Here is a 25,518-nt window from a genome sequence, read left to right as displayed (position 1 = left end):
GGCAATTGGGCTGGAACTAGATGATCTTAAGGTCCTTTCCAACCCAAACCATTCTGTGATTCTGTATTTTAATATAGAGTGGAGTTCAACACTTTCAGAGTTGAAAGGGGGAAATGATGTTTTACCTTCAGTCTGCCTATCATTACTGGAGGTGACAACTGATCACAATAGAGAATGTGGGGACAGGTGAGGGTTGTTTTACGGAAGAATGAAATAACCTTTTTTTTTTGGTGTTATAACTTTTAGTATGGAGAAGAAAGTTTTACCTACCCAACTTGTATCTTCAATTGTAATGAATGTTTCTTATTTTTCTTATCCCAGTAGAGGTATGTATTTAAAATAAGCTTTGTTTAAAAGAGTAAAACAAATACTGCTTGGGATTGCAGAGCATGTATAGGATTTACTGTGCTTTGACATGCATTTCAGTAGCATATTACTTTACTAGGAGGGTCTTTCTTCTCTAGCAAGTTGTGTGAGGTGAATGACGGAAAAGTCAGGCCATATTATTTAAAATTTGCATGCCAAACAGCCTCTCTTATTTGAGAAAATTAAAGTTTCTACTTTTGCATTAGTTTAGCAATCACAAAAAGACTTTCCATTACTGAAAAGGAGTTGGAAGTGAAGCTGGGGATAAAGTGACCTTTTTATTTGACTAATATACTGTGGACTTGTGGTTTAAATATTGGATGGTCTTGAGTTTTGGGGGATTATTTTCCATCTTTTTTTTTTTTTCCTGAATATATATCTGTTCTCAAAGGGCTGAGTCCTGAACTTTATGTACACACTGATATATTTGCAAAATGAGGTTTTTATTACTGTACTTTTTCTTTCCGAATTAAAAATATAGGCAATGCAAGGAACATCAAATACTTTGGAAGTAGCAGTCCATTTTAGATGTTTAAAGGGTGCTTAGACCTCTTAGTTACTTCACGTGTAGTCTCTTTATATCATGTAAAAGGGGACAGTACAAGTATGGCATGAATGTTTGCTGTCTCAAAAGCTATACTTGAACCCATAGCTAAAGGGACCTCCCCTCTTAGATATGCTGTATTTTCTTGCACTCTAATCTTAAAGTAATAGGAAGTACTTCAAGCAATTATGTTACAGCTTTTTGCTCACATCAAAGTTGAAGCCTTTTTTTTTATTGTACCCTGCCAAAGCTTTCCATTATGAGTCACAAACTTCAAGTGTACAGGTTTGATTGTTAACAATCAAGAAAATATGCTAATTGAAAAGCTCTCCTAGAGTGTAAATAGTAAAATAGATTTAGCAGCAAACTTAAACCTGCACTGTTAGATTTTAATTCTTTTACAGATCTGTTTCCTTTACTCAATATACCATTTAGAGAACTATTTTGGTTTTCTGTTTAATTACATGGCTGTTTCCCATCCCTTAACAATTGTACTATGGTTCGAAAAAGGAAGTTGTGTTAGCTGCAAACATGACAAATCCTTTGGGTGTTTTTAATGGATTCTGCCATTTATGATAATAATTTGAGAAAACACAAAGAAAGGAAAATGTGGCATGCTGCTAAGGAGGAGAACTTGTAAGTCAAAACCAGCTGATAGTCAGGACTTCTGAAGTGGTCATTAGGAGGTTTTTTATCTACTATTAACAGATAGTAACAGTTTTAAGTGAAAAATGAAACTTTCACGATTGGTCTGGAAGCCAATGGTATAAATATAGTTTAAACATCTGAAAACTATTATTTTATAACCCTTTTTATTTTGGTTTCCCATGAAAGACAGGTAATTCCATTTAATTGTATGTGGGAAAGTATTTTCCACTGTTTTTCCGTTTTCATAGTTAGTCTTATGCTTTAGCACAATGTTTTAAAGTAAACTGTGAATGAAATTGTAGAATGCACCCAGAACAGCAACCTTGTTTAGTAGGACAGCATGTGTGTGTGTGTTTTTCTATTCTTAAAAAAGTCTGGATTATCTACTAAGGTACGTTATGAGCAGAGTTGAGCCTTCTTAGGGATAACAATATTTACAAAACATGTCACTAAAGCATATGCAGGCATAGGCATTTGAAAATAAATCTATATTTCTTAAAAACCTGGAAAGGTTTTTTGTGCCTCACACTGAAAGCTGTAATGCCACACTAGCTGAGCCACATCCAACAAGAGCAGCCACCAAGGAAGGTGGTCATTCGACCACATGAAATTCCTTGTGAGGAGCGTGACATTCATCAAGACTGTGAAATAGAATGTGATTTGTGATTCTGCAATTCTGCAAGATGCTCTGTCTCTGGAGAGGTCACTTATGAGCTCTTCAAGGGGCAAGTCTTAGAAAGAGTGAAAAGAAGATGAAGGTAGAAAGGGCATGCTAACATGGGACTTAGCAGAAACACTGGATGCTTTTTTGCTCCAGACACTAGTGTTTTTCTGTCACATGTTCAACATATATAAAATTTTCAGTACATAATTAAAGAGTTCCAAAGAAATCTGTTCCATGATGAATGGGAAAAAAAAAAGAAAATTAGCCAGTGTAACACACATGGAAGAGGTACACTGAAAAAATACCACAGTGAAATGGCTGCCTGTTTCCTGTAGCAACAAAATAATTCTTAGAAAGAGTTAAAGTAGAATTGTTGGTGCCCATTTTTGTTTTCCTTTGTGTAACTGTATCATGAAGAACTGCTTTGGAAATATGGGTGAGTGAGGCAATATGGAGCCCTAAAGAAACTCCAATTGAATTAAACTTCTGTTAGTGTTTCAACTTTTATTGCTTAGGATGGAAAACTAAAATCCTGGATTCTTTGGCTCATGCACAGACTATTTTTTTGTTCAGACAGAAGCTCACGCAATTGCAATAATTTTTTTTTTTAAAAAGCAAAATTGGAGTTTGACTGTAAGTTCTGCATGTATATTTTTAGAAAATATGTATGTAGGAGCCTAAGAAAATACTTTTCTTTAATCAACTCAAGTCTCATGATCATACACAGAGTAAGCTGGAACTTATAATGGGATCAAAATCATCTCTGACTATCCTAGTGACCAAGAAGCAATTCCATTGAAATTCCTGAGTTTGCCCCAGCTTTCCCACTGTAATCTGGGGAAGAACTTGGCTTATCCTTTGAAATTGGCCCAAACAACATACTCTTTTCTAGTTGATTAGCTCTAGGGAAGGTACATACTCTGGCACAATAATGTGATTTGTTACAAGATCTATAAGAATTACTATAGATTCTGACTTTTAATGGATTTTTAATGTAATGTCTAATGTGTGAGCAGCAGGGCCAATGGCACTGTCTATATAGAGCACATCAGCTAAGGAAGAGAGAGACCTGAAGTCTGGGAATTACACCCTGTTGTCCACAAATTTTGGGTCAGGTGACTATAGTGGCTGCTTAAAAAAAAATTAAGACTATTTGCATAGAGATAAAACACAGCAATTAGTATTTGGTAATTTAAAATGAAGATTTATTGTAGTGACATCTGAAAACTAAATAATTGAAATCTTTACATGGATTAACCAAGTTTGTAACATCTCATTAAAAGTCTTTTACTCACAAAGAATAATATCCACAAGGTCTGAACCTCTTAAGCAACAGAATTATTAGCAAGATCTGACTGACATTTGGGAAGCAAACATTGCTAGTCCTGCGGTGGAACGTACTGCTGCTTTAAATGCAGGGGACTCAATGTGAATTTGAAAGCATATAAAAGGAGTTAATATAGAAACAACGTTTATAAAATGCATTGTTTAATATATGTTGCCATTCTCACTTGACTTTGGATTCTTAACAGTGGCATTCTGGCTTTACAAAGAAAAAAATATACTTACTTTCATTATATTTAAATTCTAGATAGCACATGCAGGATACATCCAGAGTGCATTTTTTATCACTGAAGTATTTTATTTTTTCCTTTCTTTTTTCTCAGACATGAACTAAATAGGGCCTTTTGTTAAACCTGGGTCCCAGGACACTGCATATATGGCTGCTTTAGTATTTTTGGCAGATTGAGCTTCAAAATATTAAAAACAAAAACTAGAACACATCATTTTAGGGAGATAAGACTTGTTGAGAGGTGATTATCTGAGTTCCTTATGTCATCTGTTTTTTTTCACTTCTTAAGCAACCACTTCTGTATATTTTGTAGTGCTTTAGATCTTTCATGTACCAACTTTGCAGAAAAAAATCTATTTTCCTAAGTATTTTTAGACAATAAAGTAGAGCCAAAAGAAGTGCTTAAATGCCTCCTTGGAGTTCCAATACAGCTGCTGTCCAGGGAAGGGCTTTCATCAGACTATTGATGATGACTGAGGCATGCAGTGTTTGGAGTGGATTTGGTCACCCTTCACTAGGAAAGAGCCTCTGTGGGAGACGTCTAGGAGGTGAGACTCAGGAAAGGAAAGATTATACAAACTCCTATCTCAGCTCCTGTTTTCTTCACTTGGATGTTTTTGTTCCAAGAGGTTTCTGCATGAAAATTTTTTGGTTGAATTTTGTAGGTTAATTCTTACTAAGAAGGACTCACCACTAATCTAAGAGGAGATGGGGCTGGCAGCTCTCACCTTCATTTAATGAAACTCTTCTGCATGAAAGCAAATTATAAAAGTGTTTCAGTAAATAGGCAATCATGATATGTATGTTATTTGATGCTGCATGTAAAAGATGCATCTCCAGAAGTTAAAATGGGAATTACAAGTCCCACTAGCAAAGTCCTATTAAAACACAGACGGCAAAGATCCTTTACAGGAAAGACTGCACCTCCTTTCCTAACATGAGCTATAATTATACAAACATTTGGTACTGAGAGTAGTGCCTCCCACATGAAGATCTACTAACTAGTGTAATTATTCATATACAATAATTCATATGCTGCCTTCCATACTTGCATGGTTTGAAGGAGAAATGACATGTACATGCTATATCGTTAGATGGATCAGATGACATGGTAGAAGCACATCTTTTCCAGCACAGGTATCTTCAAAAACCTGCACCATTAGCTATCACCGTGTTATGAATCAGTGTTTCTGATATTGCAGTTTAATTCCTAGACTTGTACTTTCAAGATGCAGTAATAACAAAATGTTGGCAGCGACCATGAGTAGCTAAAGGTTTAGGATGGTATATAGTCTGTTTCAGAGTATCCACAGGTTTTGCTATGCCAGTTCGTGCTTTTTGGGGGAGTGGATGTGAGGCTGTTTTCAATTGTCACAGCTGGGTTAGAAAGTATTTACTCGATAAGCAAATGGAAAGAAGGATTTATGTAATTTTGATATTGTATTCATGCTACTGTGCAGCTTTGCCCATTTGCACATGCAGGCTTGTGAATTACGGAAATGACAATGCTGTTTGTTTCAGTTTTCAAAGGCTCTCTAAACACACTCAGCTTGAGTATGTTCAATGATTTGGAAGTGTACTTTTAATTGAGAAAAATCTTTTCAGAATATTACTTAAATACTGTAAAGTGAAGGAAAATTGTGAAACAAATATAGATTAATTAAGTCTAAAGTTTTTGGTTGTGTAGTTTCAACAGGTGCAAATAAGTATAGTAAGCATAGCTATCTAGATTTAACTAACTTTTTGGTGCAAAGATTATACTCAAAAGTAGGGAATAAATTAGGATTCCAAAAAGCAATGGACAATATTTTGGACACAAGGTAAAGAATTAATTATATATTAATTCTGAGCAACTTTGACTTGAAAATTTAGAAAAAAAATATCATCAAAAATCTTCACAGTATTCTCTATTACATGTCAAAAATGTTTGAAAGTGACTCTTTCTGTGTAAATCTTGCTCTCACGTGTAGTTGCTGGTGAAACATTAATAATCATATGGAGCCCTTTATGCCAGTTTCTTGCTGGTGTAAAGTCTCAGGGAATGATTTCATTTTGTCAGAAAATATAATTAACTCTAAAGCATCAGAAACAGCTAGTTAGACAATTCAGCTGTATACCAGCAGGTAATTCTGATGATTAAAAATTATAGTGGTCATCTTCATAAGGTCCTTTTGCAGCTGTAATAGCACAAAGTTGCTTATTTTCTTTATATGTGTTTCAGATTAATGACATTTTTCTGGATTATTGCCCTGATACTGAAGTACTTTTCCTTAAATTCATATTGCTAATATCTTGAAGGAAAAAAAAGGTATTTTGCATTGCATCACATATCACTGCTGGGTCTTATTGACTTGTAGTGATTTAAACAAACGCATGGTGTGAGGCATCCCTGACCATGGCAAGGGGGTTGAAACTAGATGATCTTAAGGTCCTTTCCAACACAAAACATTCTGTGATTCTATGAAATGTTCTTTTACACAACATTCAACTACTCAGAAGTAACAAGCATTTTACACTGATCACTTTGTATAGATAGTTTTATTTGAAAGTAGATAATCATGTAGTAGTTCTCTGCAAACACTTGACCATCATTTATAGGAAGGTATGCAATTAAGAATATTTAATTTAACTTCACCATAACTTTATAGTGAAATAAACTTAGAAATAGGTCATTCATAGTAGGGGCTTTCTGATAGCAAGTGTTGGAAAATCTGAGTTGAAAATCTGCACATTGAATAACATCTCTAGTAGTGAAATTCTGATGGCCTTTTTGTCACGAATCATTTATGGTTATTGTCAATACTCATTCTCAGTATGAATGTCAGGATCTGAAAAGCATCTGCAGCTGCCAATAGAACACTAGCAATATCTGGCTTATATTTTTTTTGTCTGGGATCTTACATTGCTGGTATTAACTACAAATTCATTGCTGTCTGAGAAGTGAACCACCTGGACAAGTTTCTGTGTGATGTACTCTAGGTTACCCTGCTCTTGCAGGGGGGTTGGACTAGATGATCTTTCGAGGTCCATTCCAACCCTTGGGATTCTGTGATTCTGTGATTGGCTGTTGACCTAATCCAAGAAAAAATAACGTGGTTCTTGTACATTTTGTCAGTAATTCTGATTCTACCCAGTTAGCAGCAGATTTTTGTATCACGGTTATTCTGACCAGTCTCTTTTCGCTCTCCTGTGACCAATCCTTTTTTTCCTAGGCATGTGTGCATCAAAAGCAAAAATACCAAAATGACCAGTTTTCATATTCTACACATAGGAGTTAGAACCTGAGTTTGCTTTGTATGCTTCATCTCTCAACGGTGTGGAGAGAAGGAAATAGGAATTCTGGTGGGACAATACAAATGTTTGGATTAACAGCAATCCTTTCCTTAGATTAAAGTAGAAGTAAGTTTTGAGGGTGAGGAATTGTGCAATGATCTCTCTTCTTTTTTTTTGTTAGAAAAGCAAAAAGAGCTGCTATTAGACTCATGGAAAATCTAGGCCTTCAAAGATCTATAGAACAGTCATTTATAGCTTTGAATGCCCTTCCAAATGCTACCATCTACATGAGTTACCAATGAGCATTTCTGTCTAACAGGAGATAAAGATGATGCTTTTTGAAAACTGATAAAAGCTGTTCTGAGGAAGAAGTATGACCTGGATCCCTCAAAGCAGTGTTTAACTGCCTACATTATTTGACATTCAAAGAACAAAGGTTTGCAAAAAAGAGACTGATAAGGTACTAATACCTGCATGTAGGCTACATCTTCTGAGAGTGTGCCAGAATTTGTCTGGGAGAAGGCAGAAGACAGACAATGCAGATTGCTGTATTTTTCATCAAGTGGTTTGTACCATCTGTATATATTTTACATGTGCCTTTTGAGAGTCAAGCAGTGTAAGTCAGATCCCCCCAGGCTTTGTTCTCTGCCTCTGCACCTACCATTTGGCATCAGATATAGCCAGTAGAAGAAAACTATGGTTGTTGGGACTTTTTTCTTGTTTTAGTTGCAACAGCTGCAGAACAGATGTAGGCTTACATGAATTCTGCCAAAAATCTCTTCCAAGTCTCCCACCCATTTGCTACCAAAGAAAAGCTAGTCAGGTGATACGAACAGAGACCTTAAGTTCAGAAAGAGATGGGAGCTCCCAGTCCTGGCTCTATAAAGGATTTTAAAAAAAAACAATCAGAAAGCCTAGTTTTATCACTTTGGAATTTAAACCAACCACGATTTCTAAAATTACTATTCCAAGTATTATGATGTCAATAGGAAATAAAAGGCAATCTGTACATGAACCAGAGCAACATTGCTGCAGAAACAGTCAGATGATAGCAATAGTTCATAACTGGTGCTCACCTAACTGGCATCCAGGTCTCTTTATAGATAATTTTCAATATCTCAAATGCATCAAGTAGAATACCATTGTCTTGCTGGCCAGATATTTGCTGAAACAGGTTTATTAGGATTTGATTCTGTTGCATGGACCTTGGTATTAAGAGGCAGTTAGATTTCTGTGTATCTGTCCCAGGTTTCTGTGTACCTCTTCAACTTCTGCTTTCAGCAATACTGGAACACATCATGTGGGTTTTTCAGAGCATTTTGACTATTAAGAATGCATTCAATGACATTCATAGCAAATAAATAAAAATCTGAAACTTTTCCACTGTGTCAGTCTGCTGATGAATTCATAGTGCTGACAAAACTGTGGCTGCCAGGCACTTACAATCCAGTGCTGATTTAAAGGCAGAAAAATGCTACTCATGCAGCTACATTTCCCTTTCCTTACATCAGTATTCCAGGAACCTGGAATGTAGATGCTAACAGCATTTGTAAATTGGGAACTAAGAACCATGAGTATTAACCTGAACAATGACTTGACTCCTTATGATTTTACTGGCTGTACAGTAATTCTGTTTTCCTTATGGAACCATCTGCTTGCAGAAAAATTGTGTTCCAAGTCTTAGTCACTTACAGAGATCAGTGTCTTCCTGAGTGACACTTGGATGGGTACTCCTGAAATTTTTCTCTTTGACCATTCATGATAGCAGTAGCTGTCAAGGTTTTACACCCTTGAACCCACTTCCCATTGCATTTCCAGACTTATGTCTTTGTTTCTAGTATTTAATTTTCAATAGGGAGTCACTGTCATCTGCAGGTGCTAATGCTTATTTAAGATCACAAGCTTTAGTCTGGAAACGGGTGAGCCATGGATCTTACAGAAAATACTGTCATGGGAAGACTTCTTAGCTCACGGCTGCACACAGGCACAGTTTTACCAAAACAGTTAGGAGGATTTTAGCAATGACTTTCATGAAATACTTTTCTGTGTTGCATTGCAGATAAGGAGTATCAGCACCCACCTGCTTTCAAACATGTATGAAACATGGTGGTATAAGAACAGAAAGCCTGAATGCTCAGAAGAATGTTTTATCTCTCTTCAGTGATCCATTGGAATGCTAATATAGGGGTTTAAGTATTTAAGTTCAGGTCATATACACAGTATTTGGACCATATAATAAGAGGGCAGATGAGGAAATTTCAAGGAAGAAAGGTAATGTCCATGACCCTACAATGAAAAAATGTGGAGAGAAGTCATTGTGACTCTACTTTGCCAAATAATATGAAAGAAAAAATGCCAACTTCTAGATTTAAGGTGATTTTGATCTGTAAAGTTTTCTGTTGAGTTGGATAATAGACCTTGGCCCAGCACTGTAGTCAATGGGTATGCCATCTAATGGGGTCCTACCTGAGATAATCTTACTCCAGTTGCAGCTGAACAGCTCCCAGACCAATCAAGGTGAATACCTTCAATCATACAACCAGCAGTATGTTGCATGTTTGAAATAAGGTTCTTTGTTTCATGTCAGCAAAATTTAAGAGGTTTGGTGACTTGAACCCATTATCTAAAACCATTTAAAATTAACGACCGTACCACTGAGTCAAGCATCAACAGTTCTCACTAAAAAAAAATAAAGGTTCCCTTCCCAAGAAAGAGAGTGACTGACAGAAAGTGAAAGCATTTTATACCTTTATAAAAGTAGATAGTTGACTGTAGTTTTGAAACCAGACTCACTGGCCAGTTGGACAATCTCAGGCATGTCGATGATTCACCTGCCACAGAGTCCCAGGGCATGATTTCTTGTGAGCCTGTTCATTTGGATGTTGATCTAGGCTTCTATTTAAATCAGCACCTGAAGTGTGAATTAATCTGTGACATTTTTAACATGGTTCATGAGGCCAGATTTTGAATACTGATACTCTTACTGATCTCCTGCTAATTTTGGATTGATAGGTGTTGTATCATACCCAGACTTATAAACGTCTGGTCTATTTTGGTGGTTTTGTTTTTGTTTTATTTTCTTTCCACTCTTTCTCTATTTTGGTGTTTTGGTTTATTTTGTGGTTTCTTTTTTGGGGGAGAGAGGTGTTTTTTTGTTTTGGTTTGTTTTGGGTTTTTTTCCTAATGGTTGCTTTCCCCCCCCCCCCATTTCTTGTCTTGTTATTTAACTAAACAGACTTCACTGGCAGTAACAGAACAACTGTCTTTGAGTTCAGTAGCTGATCTCAGGAGCAAATGTACCCATTTTTGAGAGTGAAAGGAATCAGGAGGGTGGTAACGAAACTTGCAGCAAATCTCTGATTTTGACCAAAGTGTTCCTTAAGTAATGAGCTGTAGTGGTAGAAATTTTTCTGTACTTATACCAGCTGTGGCATAACATCACTACCTGCACCGCGGTGTGAGTAAGAGAAGATCCCATTATCACATGGGATGTGCTCACTGATTTCTTTTTGATGTGTGTTGAATGTACGATGCTTTGTCTGTTTCCTTTTCCTGAAACTGTAACTGGACTAAACCTTAAAGTGTATTCTTTGAAAGAAAGCTTTGGTTTAAGTGCTTTGGCACTTTGAAATAGTGCTTTGGCTTAAGCTTCACTAATACTAGTGAAGTGATAAGAGAGAGATTCTTGAAGTATTACTCATTAAGACACTAATCAAATGATACACATCCTGTACTGGTTGGATGCACTGGGAGTTGCCAGAAGTGGGAAAGATTTGAAGCTCTGCAGAAATTTGACAGAGAACTGTTAGGAAATGAAACACTGCAAAGTTTTAAGCTGAAGTCTGACATCTGTGAATGAAAGCAGCAGCTCACATCAATCAGAATAACTGCTGCTTTCCTGATTTACGGTAAAGAATCCATAGGTATGAAAGCAAGGGTACGTTTCCAAGAAAGAAAGTTTGAAGAATGTAACTTAAGCATGTTGTTATCCTTGGGCTTACTGCATTTTCTATTTAGATGTAGACTTATTACTAATTCCATTTTTAATTTCCTTTTTTTTTTCTTCAGATTCTCAAGAAGGAAACTACAAATCAGAGGTCAACAGTAAACCCAGAAAGGAAAGGACAGCTTTCACCAAGGAGCAAATCAGAGAGCTAGAAGCAGAATTTGCTCATCATAACTATTTGACCAGGCTGAGGCGATATGAGATAGCAGTAAACCTTGACCTCACCGAAAGACAGGTATGAATGCAGAATAATGAAGTTTAAATGCTTGCCCAATATTTAGCAGTGGTAGAGCACTTGTCTCTGTTACTAATAGATATATTTGCATATCAGACTGAATGTTCATAGCAAAATGTTAAAAAGTTATTATGTCTTTGCTATGCAATTTACATCTTTATATGTACCAGCTACTGATTAGTTTCATCTAGTAGGCCAAGATGGAAGATAAACGCAGGAGTAATATATCTGTTTAACTGGTGCACATCTTTTCTAACCTGTCCACACTGATGTGGCTGAAGAAGTGGTAGGTCCCAAATACTGCATGCACAAGCAGTTGATTTGCCTGCATGCAACAAATATGAGTATCTTGTTTTAGTCTATTAAATATACGCAGTTGCCATTTGTCCAGAGTTTCTGCACATCATGTTTCCAGATGGCAGCAAGAATGGGAACACCAGCAAAACTGGAATACAGGCTTTTTTAACCACTTTATCTTACCCGGTGCTGTGAAAGCAGAGGAGATGATGGAATTTCTTATCACTGTTATTGGTTTCCTGCTCACCAAACCCTCGTTCAGAAGACACTTCTGCACATGCTCAAGTTTCATCATGCATGTTGTCACATTGACTTGTAATGGAAATATTCATGTTAGGCATGTACTGAACTGTTTCAGGATCTCATCCCTAACCATTGACTAAGTACTAAAATCACATTTCAAATAATAATTACACCAACATACAGATTTAAAAAATGTGTTTAATAAAGACATTTAGAATACTGTGCTCAAATACACCAAATCTGATGAAATATTACCTACAGTTTTATCATTAAAATTGAAAGCTTTTTGCCCACTGATAGACAGTTATCCTTTCTTCACAAATCAATATTAGATTGAGGGATTGCTTTAGGTACAATCAGTAAGATCACAGAATGATGGTGGTAGAAGATGATGCTGTATCTGAAGATATATTCAAGGGAAGGTGTAAAAATAGCACCATGATTTGTGAACTCTAGATTTGAGGAGTTTTGCAATTTTCTTAAATTTCATTAACACTGACTACAAGTAAACATCTCAGTTAAAATCAGTCTTTTCTATACATTTGAACACACATTTACTCACACAAGCAAATGAAACAGCTTTATTTCTTTGAGGGTTTTTAGAGAATAGCTGTCTCTTTCAGCTTGACAAGAAGCAGCCAGAGATTTCTCTTGTTCTACTTCAACAAGTTGCCAGGTTCCAATGCAGCAATTTTCAGTTACTTAAATGTGTTGTATTTGTAAAGCACACCATTTTGTATCAAACAATTGATAAAATTTAGCATTTTTCATTTCCACTGACTAAGGTAATCTGAGACAATTAGATTAACTTTCATACTTTATTTTGACAGTTAAGGAGAGTACAGATGAATTACTATCTCAGTTGGAAAAATACATAAAAAAAATATATCTGCTTGTCAATTTGATGTGAATCAGTCAACTGAATTCAGAAAACATATCCCCATGTTTAATAATGGTGAATTTGGCCTGGAATTTAACTATTCTCCCTGATAAATTCTTTATTTTTCAAAGAAGAGAAGTAGTACGTCAGTATAGCTAAATGAAGAAACAGTTCACTATGCTAAAAATCCCCAGTTAAATTGCATTTAAGATACTGATAAGGGTCAGGTGAATATCAAATATTGTCTCTGGAGAAGAAAAGGCAGTCTATGCTATGCAAGTGCAAAGAATTCATTTAAGTCATGGGAGTACTTGCTGTTTTCTTGCTGTCACGTCATATCAGTTCTAAGCATTCCGCTGATAATTGTGATAATTTCTATAGAATTATAATTAGCCTAATTATGTAATCTAATTCTTCTCTGCTTCCCCAGATTATCACCGAGTGACAGCTGAGCTGCTAGAGATAACTCCCTCCCTTCCTTCCTTCCTTCCTTCCTTCCTACTTTCCTTCCTGCTTTCCTTCCTGCTTAAAGTCACCCTTAGTAAAGGAAAGCATTAAGATTTTTAGCTTGATAAAGTCCAGTTCTGTATCTTATCACAATAAAATGCTCTGAGGAAAAAAAAAAAAGGACAATAAAACCTGTATTGTTAATTGAAAACACAAAGAAAATGGAGAGGAAATTCTTGACATATTTTTCAGTTTTTGAGTCATACTAACGCAAGTGATGATGTCACTTCCAGTGTTATCAATTAGAAATGCCTCTTTTTTAAAATCAAATATATTGCTTTGATGGAAAAAGGGTGTAAGTAGGCATGGAACCGAGTGTGGGTTTCCATAGTATATGGCAGTCTTCAGAAGCTGAATGCAGTAAATTAAGAGGCTTGACTCTTCTTTAATACTTGTTGTACATCAGCATTTCTTCATTGCCTTTCAAAAATTACTTCAGGGTGAACCTGATGCGACACTAATGTTTCTTTCTTTTTTTTCCGTTAAGAGGCTGAGCTCATTTTAAGGACCTGTCTTTCTATCATTTGCAGATTATTCTTGAGTGGGATAACAGCACTTACTTGTTTGCTCAGTATACTTATTACTTTCTTTTACTAACTGTCTCAACAGAGGATATCATACCTGGTACATATTTTAAGCAGATGTAACAAAACAGTCCTTTCTCTAAAATTACTATAACCAAACTAAAATATATTTTTTGAATTATAAAAAAAAAACCAAAACCAACCCACTCTTCAGTGATGTAGCATTTTTTAAGAAAATTGCTATTTTTGGAACAGTTTTCCTTTAACTGTTTTCACCCCTAAAGGCTGCATTGCAGAGAATGATACATCATAGACAGTAGTTCCTTTGTTAAAATATGTGAACATAGAAGTGATAACCTCGATATCATCACTCTCTTGATCTCTCATGAAATATTAAATTTGCACACAGAAAACTGAAACTTGCTTCAGATAATACAATGACAATAACCAGCAGTGGGTGTTGGGTGAACTAACATCCACTCAAAAAATATGTTTGAAAGCAGACCTACCCCTTGATGGAATTAATTGTTTAGCATAATTGGTTTTACTAGTTTTTAATTTACAAGCATCATATTATTCAAAGGGGAAAAAAAAAGTAATCTGGGGAAAGTATTATTAGGTCATCCTAAATTACAGCTTTCAGCTATATCCCAAGATGTGAGATAAATCACACAGCCTTGTATCTTAAGACAGCTACTACCTCTTGCCTATAGTGATAATTTCAACCATACGCTGCAGCTTAGAAGAGGCACTGACCAACTAACACTTCATAGTTAGCTGTCTGGTATTTAAACAAGGTGTAGAAAAAAACATATGTCTGACCATATACAAAAAGTATATAAGGGTGTAAAGGTTTTCTACAGGCATCATCTAACTTTTGAAACAGCTTACAAGATCAGAGCAAACATAAATGACTCATGGAAGGCCATTTCACAAACAATAGTAATGAAAAAAAAACCCTCACAACATATGGATCAGGAAAAGGAATTAATCCTATCACTCCCTAAAAAGGAAACCTGAGTTACAAGACAGGAGGATGAAATGAAATAAGTGCCTCAATTGCCCAGATATTGAGAGTGCACTTTGAGAGCATTATAAGCACATCTGGTGGTAGGATGGGTCTATTATGGTATTGTAAGAATTCCAGCAGTATAGATATATGTAATTCCTGCTCCATCTCCTATAGAGTGTACTCACAATCCCTGTTCAGTCAGCAGTTAATAATTTTCAGCTGGCAGGCCCCTATTTTGGAAAGCCAGTTAGACTAAAAACTGTCTTAGCTCCCTAGATATTTCTAAGCTTGACAAGCGCATTCATGGCTTTTTTGTACATCCAAATAAACCTGGGGTAGGTTCCATGCAGACTTTTTAATATCTCGCTGTGGGATGAGGAGAGGAAGCAGCTGCAGTGGGGTATCAGAGGCGTGGCAAAATGGACATTTTTATGGAGTTGGTCCTGCCAAATATAGAAAGAGTAGGAGATCTTTCCACCTCGCAAGATCTTTTTGCATGGAGCTAATCAAATGAGTAATGTTGCAGTTCTGCAGGCCAGCTAAGGTTACCGGAATAAACAGTCCAAACATGTAATGCTTCTGTTTGCCAACATAAACGGAAAATCCCACCTAGTCAGATTAAATTCTGCTGATGGCAATGAGAAGTTTTATTTCTTTTTTAATTTATTTGTTAGTGTGAGGTGTCTCTGCCCATGGCAGAGTGAACTGATGATCAAACTTGATCATCTTAGGGTCCTTTCCAGCCCTAACCTATGATTCTGTGATTCTTCCTAACTTGTATTTCCAATGCCCACTCAGAAGCCAATCATTTATACAAGCCCTGAAGACACTGATTTTGCATAGACAAAGCACAAAATTTTGTCAAAGATTGATTTTGCATCTGTGTTTGGCTTCTGTGTATGTTGTACCAATATAGGATGAATGACAAAGGAAAAAGCTTTGTAATGCCTGTTTCTAACAGAGAAGCAAGTAGTGTTGTTATTTAGATGTATTTGGGCAATGTTGGTATAGTACCATAACCCATGCTGTAGCACTGTATTGTTATGACTATACAAGTAATGAATTAAGTTTTCCATTAGAAAAGTTTCCACAATGCTTCATCACCAGTGACATCATTAAAATTCAGTATTGCAGAGCTCAGGTGAAGCTAACCACTGCATTTTTCAGACTTGACCTATAAGGTAATAGTAGCATCCCTTAGTCACCCAGGTGAGAAACCAGGGAGTTCAGTGTTCTTTAGTTATTTGTTTGTTCTGAGCCACCTCTGGAAGAGTAAATGTCTTTCCATGCATCACAGAGCATGACTAGTTTCCTGCTCTAGGAAACCAGATTTCTAAAGTTAGGTGGTGAAATTACTCCCCTGTATAATTTCAAACAAAATCAAACAATGAATTGATAGGACAAGCTTGACAATCTAGGTCTGATTCGTTGCACTGTCAACGTCTTCTCTGAAAGGCAGCTGCTCATGCCAAGCTTCTATGTGTTAAGCACTCTCTATACACACTGTAATAATGAGCCTGTGTGGCTTGAAATACTTTCGATTGTTTGTTTTACTTAAAGTAGCACTCTTAATAAAATAAAAATCACTAATACTTTTATATTTGTCTTGAGCAATATAAATACCAGCAGTAAGAGTTCCTGTGCTCAGTTCTTTCTTAGGGAAGAACACTCCTGGCAAACTTAATTACAACTTGTGCATAATTTTGATTTGTACCATAATTCTTCTAAAAAAGTACATGGCAAAACTTCAAACAGCGTATTTACTTCTGCAGTATTGGTTGAATTCAAACAAGCAGTTCCATGTGCAAAGATTCTCAAAGCTGTTAGTTTTCAGTGGGCCCTACACCTGCAGGAGAAACCCCATGAGGTTCTGGGTGGGAAGAAACCTCTGTCTGTGCCAAGCAGCATATGTGATATAGACAGAAATAATAGCAGCTCATACAGCTGCTTTTACAAAGTGAGTAAGGCTTTGCTGTCCCCTACCCCTAACTTTCCTTAGACACAAGTTGAGAAAGATGCGGATTCTTCTGTTGCATGTTTAAGAAGATAGGAGCTTTTTAGGTTTGTCATGTATGGTCACTTTAAGAACCACAGAGAAGGACAAATTATATTGGAGAGTTACAAATAAACATGTAGAATTTGCAGGGCACTGGGAAATGTAGAATATTTTTCTGGTTTCTTCTTACCAAAGCAGTAGCAAAAGAAAAAAAAAAGCATCAACATACTTAGCTGAGAGCCAGTCATGATTACCCACCATCCTTTAACTTTCACACTCAGCTGATCTGCGCAAAACAGTGCAGAATGATGCACTTGTGAAATAAAATGCTCTAGATGTAATTCATGCAAGTAAGTGCCTATACAAATAAGAGGCAAAGTTTAGCTAAAGGTGATCTTCCCCACAAATTAGTTTCCACCATGTGTTTCTTTTGTGAATTTTTATATATATGTAAAGGAATTGGATGAAGGTAAACTCTAAAAGGATATATTGTAGAATAAGGTATATGGATCTCTACCAACAGCCCCACAGACTGCCTTTCTTTGCCCCTAGACAAAAACAAAATAGATTAATTTTAATTATATTATGTACAACAAGTCAGTAGGTAGAAAGAATCTGAAATAGTGTATTCCATTCTGCTTAAGGTATGTTAACCTTGAAACTGATTAAAGAGAGGTTCTGAATAGGAAGGGTTAGCTGTTGGATCATGAAATTAATTTTGAAGATCACTGGTGGAAAAGGTGAGAGTGCTTTGGATGGAGCAGAGTAAACTGAGTACTCTCAAAGACTTCTGGAACTGGAATGAAATACTCCTATCACTGCTCTCTGAAATATAATGTCCATTCCAACCCTGTCTAAATGTGGGAGGTAGAAAGGAAAATGTATCACCTAAGCAGTAACCAAACCTCAGCTGACTTCTGTGTAACAAAAAACCAGAACATACTCCTACACCTTCCTGGGTGCCAAAAGCTCCAACTGTCCTTTGTGCACCTGCCAAAACCTCCCCTTTTTCTCAACAGCTGCTGCAATGTACTTGTGCACATTCAGTGCGAAGTCCTGTAACGTAACACGCAGCAGCTCGCTTTAAATCAGTGAGCAGGTGACTTCAACAGTTTTAGTCAGAAAGTTCTGGTACCATCCATTAATTTCCAAAGTAAAGTTAACTTTCTACAATTGATGTATTTTAGTACTGTTTTGTAGTAACTAAGAAGACATTTAATAAGAAGACATTTAATACTCTTTAAACTGGTTTAAACTGATGTCTTTAAACTGGTTTTAAGCTCAGAAGAAATTTAAGATTTTAAGGGTTTTTTTTGTTGTTCTTTTTATTTGATAGAAATTGGAAACCCTTAAAATCATATAGGAAAGTTAATTTTAATTGAATAAAACAACTTTAATTTCTCTCTTATGTATCTAGCATGACTGAAACCCAGCTGAACTATTTAAAATCTTCTGTTATCTTTAATTAATGAAGTGAACTGATAACTCTGACCACCGTTTCTGTAGATATTCTAAATGAATAGATTTGACTTTTTTGACCCCTATATTTAGTCATAATCTAGAATAAGAAAAAAAAAACAAAACAAAACCTTTTCTGGTTTTACATCTGTATTTGCTTTTATAAGTATGTTGAATAAACTATAATTAAAATAATACCTCTATATGGGAAAAAGGTAAGTTTCAGCTGTGCAACAGCAGTTATTTCCGTAGAGTTCAGAAGTTTGACTTTCTTTTAAACTTGGCAGCATTAAGTGTTGTATCTAAAAATAACAGCACAGTTTTTAGAGCCAAAAAAAGTTGAGAAGTAAACTTTAAATTTTATTTTATTTTTTATTTTGAAAAGTCAGGGTTCATTTCTGTTATGCACACGTTTGTCTGCATTAGAGGAAAGTAAATTGACAGATTATAAAAAAAATAAATAAAATTGAAAATGGCTGGCCAAGCGCAGAATGCTTAAAAGGCTTGGTGATGTGCTCTTCCTGACACATCATTTTGGTATAATAAAACATGGAATTCAGGGTACTAACTTCAAAGACTCAGAAATGTGCATCTCTCATAGCAAAATATGAGTTTCAACTGGCACAGTGCTCTTGTTTCTAATTTTTAAGGTTTGTGAGGTAGAAGGCCTCAAATTTTAATCTCATTTGGGGCTCATGCCACAGAAACCTGGAATAGAAAACCTAACTTTAGGAATGACTTTCAAAAAAGAGCTTTTTAAAAGAGAAATGCCTTTTTTTTTTCAAAAGAAGACAGACAGCAGAGAGTGCAATTAAGGTAGTCTATAGTCATTCATGCTCTAATTTTTCAGACAAGAATGTATTTATTAAAAAAATTATTAATTATAAAAGGTATTTGTTTAGCTTTTCTCTGTACGTACAGAATGCTAAAACCACATGTCAAAAGGAAGCATCTGTATTCTACACAGCAGGATAGAAATCAGTTATTCTCAAAGTGAATGTGACCAAAATGCTCTGCTGGAGAGAGTACTAAATCAGGTGATATCCTCATTTGGAACCAAAATGATGTGTTGATGTCCACATCATGAAGTTGTATCAAAGATATATGGTGCAAGACAGAACATGGCCCTTAAGCCTACTAAGGACAAACATCTCATAAGTATATAATGATGACTTCAGTGTTGTAGTCACTAAGAATGTCAGCCTCCTTGTTTTAAATCTCTTCCCATGATTCCTACAGAGTAGACCTTAAAATAAATTGGTCACAGCAAAAACATTTATCTTGTACATCAGGAGATGTGCAATGTGAAATCATTTACTCATATCTTAAGTAACAGTCTAATCATCAGATGTGGAGATGCAGATGCTAAACAACTTGTTGACTAAGGGAAAAGAAACCGTGCTTTCATGCCAGAAAGCAGATGTGCTCAATAGACTGGTTCATAAGTGCTGATTTAGAAACAGCTGTTAGTGCTACCATCATCTTTAATATAGTTCATTTCCCTCCACTTCCTTTGTTTTCCTTATGTACAGATGCTTGCTCTATAGTTAAGTTGCGCTATTCAGAGGGTGGAGAAAAGGGAGTGCATTTTAATAAATAATAGGCAATCACGACCTGATTCTGGGAGGTGATGAGCGCTCTCAGCTCCTGTTGGAGCCAACTTAGACTTGAAAAGCACCATAAAAAGGTTCATCAAACCTACAATATCAAGTTTGTCACAGTAGATCTTTACTTGACAAAGATACCATTTTTGCCAAAGCTGTAAAAAATGGCACAAGCTAATTCTTTCATTGGAAAAAAGTTCTAGAGTTTTTCAAGTTCACTTCAGTAAAGGCTTTTTCTCCTTTATATTTCTTTTTTCCTCTTCTTTCAGTCATTCTATCTTTTCACTCCTGCTCTTCTGCCCTTTCTTTCATTTTCCCTCCTCTTTCTTTCTACTCTCTCATTTTTGTTTCTGAAGTCGTTTTATACTGCTGCATGGCTTGTGCAACACCTCTAAGTTTCAATTGAGTTGTGCATTTGAAAAGAAGTTTTCCATGAATCCAGATAAATTGACACTCTGAAGCATTTCACACAAAGTTTGCTTCACTTCCCATTACTAAAATATAGATGGATCACATATCAGTAACAACTATAGCCTCCATAATTGACTGTTCAGCTCTAAAGGAAGTTCAGAATTCCAATAGCTGAATTTGATCTCTAGAGGAAATAACAAGTGAAGTACCTGTCTCATATTATTAGCACATGAGCATTAAAGTCTTCATTTAAGAGTCCATTGAACTCTATGGAAAAACTCACATTGACATTAGTGTACTTTGGACCAGGTCAAAAGTGAATTTCAGTACTTATAATGGAAGATATAAAGAAATCTATAGAAAATACCTAACATTCCCTCATATAAGAGTCCTGCAGTACATTAATGCAGCAAACGGTATAAAAATAAACTATTTTTCAACAATAAACCTCACTGTAGTGAATTTCTAGATTTTGCAAATAAACTTTGACATAACACATGAAGAAGTTTCTTGTTTTATATTCTCTAAATCAGATACAGATTAATAGAACTAATTAATAAAAAACCTAAAGCTTTTATATTAACCTTTTTCTTTTTTAAATTACTACAATTTACATACATACATACAATTTGTATGCAAAGCCTCACAGGCTATATGCTAGTCAGTAGTAGATATATATTCTCCTGTGGGAGTGTCAGGATTACTGACTTCCTTCTACACTCAAGAGAGTGCATGCAAAGGCAGCTGGTGTCCTTTCAGCCCTGTTTTCCTTAAATGCCATGTTTCTGCCATGTGCAGACACAGCACTGCATGCTGATCCTCTGAGGAATTTATAAATGTGTCTTGCATTTATTCTTGAAAAGGGAAATCATCATCTTTTAATTGATTTGCATGAGCTAATATACAGACACTGACCTAGACTCATCCCTGGTGGAGGCATTCCAGGGTATGCTTGAATGAGCTAGTCTGAGTGTAGGTGATCTGAATGAAGAGGTATACCCCAGCTTGACCTTAGCTACTCATTACCTGGAAGCTGGTGCCTATCAGTTCTGCAGGTTTTAATGCTTAAGGAGACAGATTGCCCTCAACTGCGGTTTTGTGAAGGGATCTGAATTACAAAAAGAAGCAGCAACAAAATTTTGTCTGAAAAAATGGAAAACAAAAAAGAATAATTTACAAACTGAAGTAGAAAATGGTCAAAAGTGTCAGGCCAGCAGGTGTGAGAATTTAGGGGTCTGTGAGAGAAAGACAGAAGTGAGGACCTGTATCAGGAGCCAAGCAGTTATTAACCTGCTCATATCTGTCCCAGCCAGAAGTGTTTCTGACAATGACTGTAGAAGTATTAACTTCAGTTTCGCAAGTATACAAAAATGAAATAGGTGCACCCAGAAGGTGGTTTGCCTGGATCTCTCCTGTTCCAGTAAGTCAAAGTAGGTTGAATCCAGGCTGTGCATTGCAATTTTACCTTCAAATACATCATATTCACTTTTCTTGATGATTTTTGCCCACATTATTATTTTGTTTTAGGCTTTCAAAGCTATGACTTACTCTGTGAATGTTCAAGGACATAAAAACAGCTTGAGAATTGCTTATATCTTTTAAATATCAATCCAGTCCTGTAATTTTTTCATAACAAATAAAATTACCATAGCTCTTATTTCAGAAGAAGAGTGATAATATTCTGTGGTACTGGGTTTAATTCAAAGTATATGTGTTATTTTTGTATTTAGATTATGGCTGCTGTTGCACCTACTGCAGTTTGATACCAATACAGTAGTGTCTTCTGCAAGAGAACTTCATTGTCTTAAAAACCAAAAATAAACAAAACAGTATCTTAACTTCCCCCAGAAAGCTGTCAGTGCTGTACTAATGCTGTGCCCTTTTGAAGACACTCTTTCCATGATCACCTCTGATACGTGACCTGGGTATAATAATTCCCAGCATCACAGCAGCCAGTAAATAAATACCTTCCCCTTTACACTCATTTCACTTTACAAGCCAAATTCTTTGGCTCTGATGAGTTGACTAAAGGAAAGGATGTGCTATGCTTTGAGGCTGTTAACTAACCTGGAATCATTTTGTTCTGGTCCCAAGTGATTGACTTTAACAGCTCACGTTGGCTTTAACAGGCGTATAGAGTATAAAAAACTAAATATACCTCACTTCTCACATACGTACATACAGACAAGTGACATTAACTATCAGTTCAAATGTAGTAAAATTTTAAAGTAAAATTCAAAGTGATAGTAAAGGTTAAACACTGTGATGTTTCCTGGATGTGTAAGACAGATTCAGCGAAACAGCATTTTTGTGGCTCTATTACTCATGTTGTACAATACGTCCTGCTGTGCCTGTTCCTTGCTGTTTCTTTTAAAACTCTGAAACACATTCTGCTAAACGCAGCAGAGGATACACCAACATTGCAAGCCTTCTTGCTTTCTTTCCAAGTGAAAAGTTGCAGACATTGTTTATTTTTCTGTGGAACCTCCATGGGAAGAGCTGCACAGGCACACACGCATGAGGTATTTTAGCAACATTAAGCAGATCAAACCTCACAATCTCCTATTAATACTGTTTTCAGTGACAATATTTTAAGCTGAATTGAAATCAGCCTTTGTTCTGGTTTAATATATTTGACAGATGCTATACACATATTCTCTTTTTTTGTTTCCTTTTTTTTGGCACTTGGAAAAAAAAGTCCTTGTGTTTTGAAGTGCTGGCTATTTAGAACTGTGCAAATAATTAAGGCTTACTTCCCCCCCATATATTTCTATACAGAGAAGGGGAGAAGGGAAAATGAGTTTCAGCTGGGGTAAAATCTTGGGGTTTCATGTGGCTTAAATACAGATACATTTTTACTCTTGAGTGCTGTGAATCTCTTTTCCATTCTTATATGAAATTATTTGCTAATCTTGACTTAAAATTATAAATGCTTTGCCCTCTGGCTTTGAGGGTGTTTATTTGTATGAAAAATTTGGCGAGGGTCTAGGGCTAAATGGACTAGAATTGAGGATAGACTCAACTAGAATCACTTAAATACATATGTGAAATAGGGAAGTTCTGAGTTCTGATAGTAAGAAATGCTCTTCACACACATCAGCAAATAGATAAATAAAAAAGAGCTTTTGAAGTGCTCCATCTGAAACTTACCGCAAAGTTTACAGGAACAAACAGGCAGAAAAGAATGCAAACTTTTCAGTGCACCTTAGTTTCTGCAGTAACTATCCTCCTCTGAAGGTCACTTGCACTGTAAGTGCAAGGGGCAGCAGTATCTGTCCCTGCCACCACATGGGGCTCTCTATTACATTAAATGTAGGGCTTTCTGCACAGTTCCATCATGGGAACCCTTTTCCTTCTATTTCTCTACCTGTGCAATGTCATTAATGCATTTTTCAAGAACATGTGATTTTTTTTAATGCTTTCTAAAGGGCTCTGAGATCTTCCTGGGAGCTGTCTGCTGCAGATAGCCCCACTGCCTTCTTGCAGTACCCCTTTTCCTCCTTTGCTGTTCTTATCCTCATATCCCAGTGTTCCCATCCTATCCAAAACTGTATTGCCTACTCTTCAGGGAAGGCTTGCTAAGCTTTTTACCATACAGACACAAAGGAAAAAAACCCAAAACAATACAGCCCAGTGTTGTGCTACAGCTATAAAGATCATTGTTACCTTCAATGACCCCATCTTTATTTTCTTGTTTTGTCTTCTGCAAAGGTTAAAGTTTGGTTCCAGAACAGACGAATGAAGTGGAAGCGGGTAAAAGGGGGCCAGCAAGGGGCAGCAGCCCGGGAGAAGGAACTGGTGAATGTGAAAAAGGGCACACTGCTCCCCTCTGAGCTCTCTGGCATCGGCGCAGCTGGTCTCCAGCACACGGGGGACTCACTAGCGAATGACGACAGCCACGACAGCGATCACAGCTCTGAGCACGCACACTTATGATACACAGAGAGTGTCCCAGCTCCGTTCTCAGGAAAGATGCTTTGCTGGCAAGCCTTACACAGGCATCGTTTACGTATGCAAGTGACTCTGGCAGTGATTTTTAAAGTTGTTTGGAAAATTCAGGCTTATTGTGTCTGGTTTTCTTGATTTTTAGATGGTTTACAGTAAGTGCCATGTCTTAAAGGTGCCTCAAGAGTGGAGAAGTGGAAGACAAACTTACTTTGAACATTCCAGATTTGTTTGTCATGTTTATGACAGTGGGCAGGTATTTTTGCTTTAGCTTGCACTGAAAATTACATTGCTCTCAACAGACGTTATATTCTGAAAACCACAGTGCCACAAAATCACTATCTAGTGGATAAGAAATGTATTTTAACTCTGTATATATTTACCTTACAGCATTTTCCTGTCTTCACTAATTTTAGCAATGCATTCATATTAGCTGATGGCAATAGTCACTCAAGACAATAAATGGCTTTTTGTCTCTTTATTTTTGTTTTGTTTTTCCAAAGACATACAATACATGCAGATACTTTTGTTCAAGTAGAGAACAATACAGTAGTGTCTGCTAGGACACATACTTGTATGACAGACAAAACAAACCTTATGTTGCATTTACTATCAACTGCTGCTAATAGGGTATTATTAAACTTACCTAGCTCCTCAATTCTTCTATCTTATAACTGCAAAAAAATGACTTTTAGGATCATAAGGATAATCCAGTAACCTGCCAAAAATGTCATGTTCCACTTATGCTCAGTGGAAACTTCCTGAAGGATTATTCATTTCTACTTTGTCATTATTGAGTACATTGATAAATACTGACACTTTGCAGAAATGTTGTCGCTTCATCTTCAGTTTAGAAAAACAGCAGTTAAGCTGAAAGTTATTATCAACTGTTTATGTTGGTAGAAATCAAAATATGAAGGTAACTCAGTATTGTGTCCCATGTGTAAAATCAAGACACATTTTCTGTTATAAGCTTTTGTGTACATACAGGCAAATACCAAAATTTCAAAATTAATGCAAACCATTGATTGTACTTTGTAAAGAAATATGTTTAATAAATAATCCTTTTTAAATAATTCTGGTCTCTCTACAGTGATTTCATAGAATATTTTAAGTGTTTTTTTTTTTATAAAAGCCCTAAGCATCTCTGCCTTTTTGGGGTCATTTGGAATGTAGTGGACAACACAAAGTTATGTCTTCAAATTTAGACTTTTAATCTTGGATAAACCTTTTACATTGATCTGTGTGGGTAACTCTTTCCTTTAGCAGGAAGAAGACATCTAGCAGTTAATATGTCTTCAGCCAAAACCAACAAGAATCTGTTCAACAAGT

The 25,518-nt window shown here is 36.2% G+C and overlaps 1 protein-coding gene across 1 annotated transcript in view; it reads left to right on the top strand.

Moving 5' to 3' along the window:
• The window catches only part of MEOX2 (mesenchyme homeobox 2), a 53,440-nt gene extending 28,181 nt beyond the window's left edge, over positions 1-25,259 (top strand). Inside the window, exons 2-3 of the mRNA XM_005152880.3 lie at positions 11,137-11,309; positions 23,953-25,259. Coding sequence (XP_005152937.1) covers positions 11,137-11,309; positions 23,953-24,177 — 398 coding nt within the window. The 3' untranslated portion in view covers positions 24,178-25,259. The remainder of the gene's footprint in view (positions 1-11,136; positions 11,310-23,952) is intronic.
• The last annotated feature ends 259 nt before the right edge of the window (positions 25,260-25,518 follow it).

Source organism: Melopsittacus undulatus, chromosome 1 (assembly GCF_012275295.1).
Source record: "Melopsittacus undulatus isolate bMelUnd1 chromosome 1, bMelUnd1.mat.Z, whole genome shotgun sequence".
NCBI classification, from domain to species: Eukaryota; Metazoa; Chordata; class Aves; order Psittaciformes; family Psittaculidae; genus Melopsittacus; species Melopsittacus undulatus.
This window is presented reverse-complemented; position numbering and strand designations above follow the sequence as displayed.